This window comes from Myotis lucifugus, unplaced genomic scaffold, assembly GCF_000147115.1.
Source record: "Myotis lucifugus unplaced genomic scaffold, Myoluc2.0 scaffold_37, whole genome shotgun sequence".
In the NCBI taxonomy this organism is placed as follows: Eukaryota; Metazoa; Chordata; class Mammalia; order Chiroptera; family Vespertilionidae; genus Myotis; species Myotis lucifugus.
The window spans coordinates 3,226,022-3,232,021 of record NW_005871085.1 but is presented as its reverse complement, the minus strand read 5'-3'; the positions used below and the strand labels follow the sequence as shown (position 1 = coordinate 3,232,021).

At 44.2% G+C, this 6,000-nt stretch overlaps 1 protein-coding gene across 1 annotated transcript in view; it reads right to left on the bottom strand.

The window, feature by feature from the left end:
* Positions 1-6,000, bottom strand: part of LOC102417369 (cytochrome P450 4X1) — a 47,861-nt gene that overhangs the window by 4,290 nt on the left and 37,571 nt on the right. The window contains exon 9 of the mRNA XM_006087279.3: positions 2,722-2,855. Within this exon, the coding sequence (XP_006087341.1) occupies positions 2,722-2,855 (134 nt within the window). The remainder of the gene's footprint in view (positions 1-2,721; positions 2,856-6,000) is intronic.

Below are 6,000 nucleotides of genomic sequence, written 5' to 3'. Positions count from 1 at the left end.
GTGGACAGCCTAACTTATCACTTATTCTACAGAGAATTTCGTATATGCCCATACACAAACAACTATCTCAATATTCAACAAAAAAAGGATCCATAACAGAAGAATAAAACTCAAAGAAAATGGGTCGATTTTTAGACCATATAGTACCTACACTTATTCCGATTTCTGACCATGTAGAGGGTTTGAACCCGTCTTTTATTTCTTCTAAGCAGGGCCGATCAGGGGTTGGGGTGCCGCCACTGTCACACTCAGGGCAGGGCCGATGGGGAGGTTATGGCTCTACCCTGTCACACACAGAGCAGGGCCTGTGTGTGTGTGTGTGTGGGGGGGAGGGGTTGGGGCACTGCACCCTGTCACACACAGAGCAGGGCCGATCAGGGGGTTGGGACGCCGCACCCTGTCACACACAGAGTCGCAGGGCGATCAGGGAGTTTGGGCGCTGTCCCCTGTCACGCTGATCCAGTGCCAAGAGGCATATTACCCTTTTACTATATAGGATAGAGGCCTGGGGGCGGGCTGGTTTGCCCTGAAGGGTGTCCTGGATCAGGGTAGGGGTCCCACTGGAGTGCCTGGCCAGCCTGGATGAGGGGATGATGGCTGTTTGCAAGCTGGTCACAGCCCCTTCAGGGTGGAGGTCCCCACTGCGGTGCCTGGCCAGCCTGGGTGAGGGGCTGACGGCTGTTTGCAGGCTGGCGATTGACTGAAGCTCCCAACCACTCCTTTTTTTCTTTTTTTCTTTTTTTATTCTGGGCCAGCTTTAGCTCTGGCTCTAGCTCTGAGGCCTCGGCTGCTGAAAGCTGGTATCTGGTTTGTTTGCGTTCTATAATCGAAACAATGTATAACTCCAGCTCTGAGATCCCGGCGGCTGAAAGCTGGTTTCTGGGGTTTTGTTTAGCTTCTATATTTGTTACAATGTTTCAAACTGCCAGGTCAGAGGCCAGCAGCGGCAGGCGGGGAACGTTGGAGTCCGCCAGTCACTGGAGCAAGCAAGCCTCATGTTTGCTTCAGTGCATGGCTGCCGGCCGCCATCTTGATTATCAGTTAATTTGCATATACTCACTGATTAGCCAATGAAAAGGGTAGCGGTCGTACGCTAATTACCATGTTTCTCTGTTATTAGTGTAGATACTGTAATCAAAGTTATGTGAATGCCATCTCTCTTTCAAAAATCTTATTGTACTTCACTCACACTTCTTGTGATGATGTGAGATGACAAAATGCTAAACCTATTCCTGAATCTGTGTAAACATCCCTTAGTGGCAGTAAATGGCTGGGTGTCACTCATTTTAGTGGACCCTTTGCTGAAGTCTTCTTAAAACTCAATGCTCTGGCGCAACACATTGCCATCAAGCAGAACATGATTTCTGTTCATGTCTTCCATCCACAAATTTAATGCCTTTTCTATCTTAACCAAGCACTTATCACACACTGTGGCCATAAGTTTTGCAGTTTGAGGTGCGACAACAAAACTAGCACATGTTTCTTTTCCTTCTTCATAATTTCACAAATAGAAAGTTCGTTTTTATGGTAGGATCATAGCAAACTCAGCTTACAAGAACTTTCACCTTTTCTCTTTAAAAAAGCACTTATAGCTGCTCCTTGGAATATCTGAATAGCTGGCACCACTATTCTTGTGCTTTGGGGCCATTATTAAGTAAAATAAGGGTTTCAGACCCCAGGCGACTACGGGTATCTGGACCAGGGGAAATGAAAGCATGGATAATAGGGACTACTGTATATCTATTAATGGACTATAAAGCACCAATTGGGGACAGTTTGAGGACATAAGAACAGAGCTGTAATTCTATCATGCAAATCCAATGTCAAGTTTCTGTTGGTGCTGTTCCTATACAGAGGGTGGAGAATTTTGACAAATACCCATGTAGTTTGGGAATTCTAAAAATAGCCACACAGGAGAGAAAATTTAGGATTATTTGGTTACCAGAATTAATTCTTGATCTATCAACAATGTCACAATAACTGATAGGTTGTTGGCTTGTTTCCAAGGGCAAGAATAAATAGAACAATGAAGCAGATACGTGAAGGATGTCTCATGTGAGCCCACAACCTCCCAGCCACCCTGCTCAGAAACCTGTGTTGTTCTGAAGAGCCCTGGGCTCTGGGCACGGGACCGTTGCATGAGCTCTAGCTCTTCTGGCTGCACACGGGGGTCCCCCAGCGGGTTTTTGGTGACACCAAAAGTATTTGAAAGGGCTTTTAAACTGCAAAGCACTATAGGATTGTTTGCTAAGATCATGTTCCAAGGGAAAAATGAGATAAAATGTTTGAAGGCTCTATGTAAAATATTAAGTGCTGATCACTTATTAGGGTGATATTGTGATGACGAAGAAGCTGAAAGCTTTCCTTGGGTCTTCTAGAGAAAGATAATGGTGTTCATTTCCCATGAAGTCTCGCCTGGGTCTCAAACTCAGCCAAACAAGGATTATCTCTAAAACAATGTTCCACAATGGAAGAAAGCCTGGGTTCGGATTCTGATGACACAGGTTCTGGGCATAGTTTTGCTGCAAATGGTTATGTGCCTTTGGGAAAATTGCTGAAACCCACATCTGATCAAGACAATGCCACCTGTGCCCCACCTTAAACCCAGTGTCTTTTAGGATTGTCTTTTGACTTCTCTAAGAGTTGAGAAACCCACTGGTCTTTTACTGTGATCCCTAGGATCCCACAATCTCTAGCTGCTTAATAAAAGAGTGCAAAGACCTGCAGGCAAGGAGCGTCCATCTGGGAAGGTAATGGGCTGGCTGAGTTGTCTGGCCAAGCTGAAGACTGTAGGGCACAATCGGAGAGACTCCTTGATACACATTGTAGTGTATGTCATCTCGCCTAGATGGTCCCTGTGAATACAAGGGAAGAAGGGAAAGGAACTCAGACTCCACATCCAGTTTGTAAATACGGATTTCTCTTCCTACTTGATGTTTGTTCCTGGTAAATATCATCCTCATGTTAAAGTTATTTTTCCAATTGTGTACGCAACAGAATTTTAAAATGGAACTCCTTCCCAGAGGATGAAGAACCAAACAGATGCCAAATATCCTCATTACAAAGTGAGGTGCTAAAGTCCTGGAAAAGGATTTGCTAAGTAGATTTCTGAAAACCAGTTTTACAAACCTTAGCTCATTATACAAATCCAGAATGTTTAAGGAATGGCTAAGGATTGAAGAGAAGAGGCTTGAGAGTTTTGATAGAAAATAAAATGCTTTCAAGAGAAGTGTTGGAATGTTGGAGTGCCATGGAGAAATGAGGAGGTTCCCTCCCATGTTAAGTCAAAGGGGCTTCAAGAGGATCGGTTAGGTGATCTGATGTGTGCTCCCTGGAGTTTGGGGAGCACAGGATGGATAGAAAAAGCCATGACTCTGAACAGACAGAGAGAGGCAATGGAGAGCTACAGGAACAAAGCAAGAATGCTCCCATGTGTCCTGTGGGCCAATGAACTGGTCAGAGGGAGAGCTCTGGAACCAGCTTGAGGGGAACTCAAAGGACAAGAATTCCCTTACTCCACCCTTGCAAAGTCCCTGTGAGGGAAATCTCCAAGAAACCACAGGGGCAACTATTGAGAATAAAAGGAAGCATTTGAATATTCACCAAGCTCAGAGGGCAAGATCACAACAGCACCAGCTGCTTTCTCCTTACGCTCTCTCTCTCCTGGGCCCATTTCTGGAAGGGTCAGAAACAGCAGGGCTGGGGAAGAGCTGGTGAATAAGAGGAAGCCAACCATAAGCCCCTTACACACCACTGGCTCCCAGACCCAAAGAAGTACTGAGCTGGGTAGAGAGAGAGTGATGCTCCAAGTGGACAGGAAATTTAAGTTTTTAATATTCCACTGGATCAGACAGCTTAATTATTGGAATAAGACTGCTCTTTTGATTTAAATCAATCAGAATATGTGAGGTTCACTCCTGATTTCACACCAGAAGAACCTACCCCACCCAGCAAATTTGAAGTGTTGGCAGGAGAAGAACAAAGTTTTTGTTGTTGTTATTTTGTTTTTTAAATATATTTTTTATTGATTTCAGAGAAGAAGGGGGGGCGGGGAGAGAGAGAGAGAAACATCAATTGAGAAAGAATCATTGATTGGCTGCCTCCTGCATGCCCCCCACCAGGGATGGAGCCTGCAACCTAGCATGTGCCCTGACCAGGAATTGAACCGTGACCTCGTGGTTCATAAGTCGACGCTCAACCACTGAGCCACGCTGGTCGGGCAAGAACAAAGTTTTTCATTTGCACCCTCGCTAGTCAGGTTGGCTTAATAAAATGATTGCATATAGTATTTAGTCTATTTGCTCTATTGTATTTCTATTTGCTTTTCTGATTACTTATTTTGAATGCAGGCTTCGATCATTCTGTAATGTGAAATCTAAATTTTGAACACTTTCTTCCTTGAGCCCAGAATAAAAAGATTCATGTGCTCAGTCTGGAACTTGGCATACTTAAGAAAACAATGCTGTCCATCATAGCCCTGGTGTAAAAAGAAGAGAGAAATTTTAACCCAAAGCAGAAATGGGCTAAGAAGCCAGATAAAAACACTGAACACATTTTCAGCTTTCCAGAAACTTCTTTTTGTAGTATGATTTTATTATCTGTCTAAAGGAATTATCAATTCTCAGAATGCTATGTACAAATTTCATTAAACATAACTATAAGGCCATATCTATGCTAATAAAAGGGTAATATGTTAATTAGACCAGGAGACCTTCCGGGAGACCTTCGGACGTCCTTCTGGACAAAGCCATGGTGGCGGGGCCGAGACAGAGGCAGTTAGGAGTGATCAGGCCAGGAGAGGAGAGCAGTTGGGGGTGATCAGGCTGGCAGGGAAGGGCAGTTGGGGGCGAGCAGGCTGGAAGGGGGGGTAGTTGGGGGAGAGCAGGCCGACAGTGGGGGGCAGTGGAGGTGATCAGGCCAGTGGGGGGGCAGTTGGGGATGAGCAGGCCAGCAGGGGGGGCAGTTGGGGGCGAGCAGGCCAGCAGGCAGAGTAGTTAAGGACAATCAGGCAGGCAGACAGGTGAGCAGTTAGGAGCCAGTGATCCCGGGTTGTGAGAGGGATATCCGACCGCCAGTTTAGGCTCGATCCCTTTGAAATTGGGCCTAAACCAGCAGTCGGACATCCCCCAAGGGGTCCCAGATTGGAGAGGGTGCAGGCCGGGCTAAGGGACACCCCCCCCTCCCCGTGCATGAATTTCATGTACCGGGCCACTAGTTATAGAATAAAAACATATTTATTCCCTATACTATAATTGCCATTACTCTCATTAAAACAAATGATAGTAAAAAGATCCTCTGTACTTTGTTTTCTCACCTGGGAAATATTTTTTGTTGCTTTCACATTTTACATAAACCCAATGAGAACAAGAAAGATCACTAGTTGACTTGTATATATATCTACTATAATCAAGGTTAAAACATCTAATTACTGTTGGGAGATGGTATACAGTGTTTTCAATTTCAATGAATGAATAAAAATGGCTAATCAACACTGCATTTTGTGCTATATTGATCAGACCTTTAATTTATAGTAGGAAATGACTATTACTTTTTTTTATAAAAAGTGAGATCTCTACTATACCCATATACATTCAAATTTTCATTTACAAATGTTCTAATTGAGGTGACCTTTGTATTTGAAATATGTTGATTTCCCTCTAACCATGGGGCCACATTACCCTTATCATTTCTGTTTTTCTGCCTCTCTGACCAGCAAAACAATGATATGTGAAATACCTAGCTAAAATGAAGAGAGTGTTTTTTGTAAACAGAATGTTTAAGGGGAAAATTCATAACCTGGGCTTCATTAACAGCAAGATATGCTCAAGGTCTAGCGAAATGAAGTTTTCCATCTGACTAACTCCTGCCCATCCTATAAGAGGTACCTTAAGCGTCAGATCTTCCAGGAAGTATCCTTGAGACCCCCATGCCAGCTTAGGCACCTGTCTTCTAAGTGGTTGCTAGCACATATCTCTCACCCTTATCATGCCATTCTGCAAT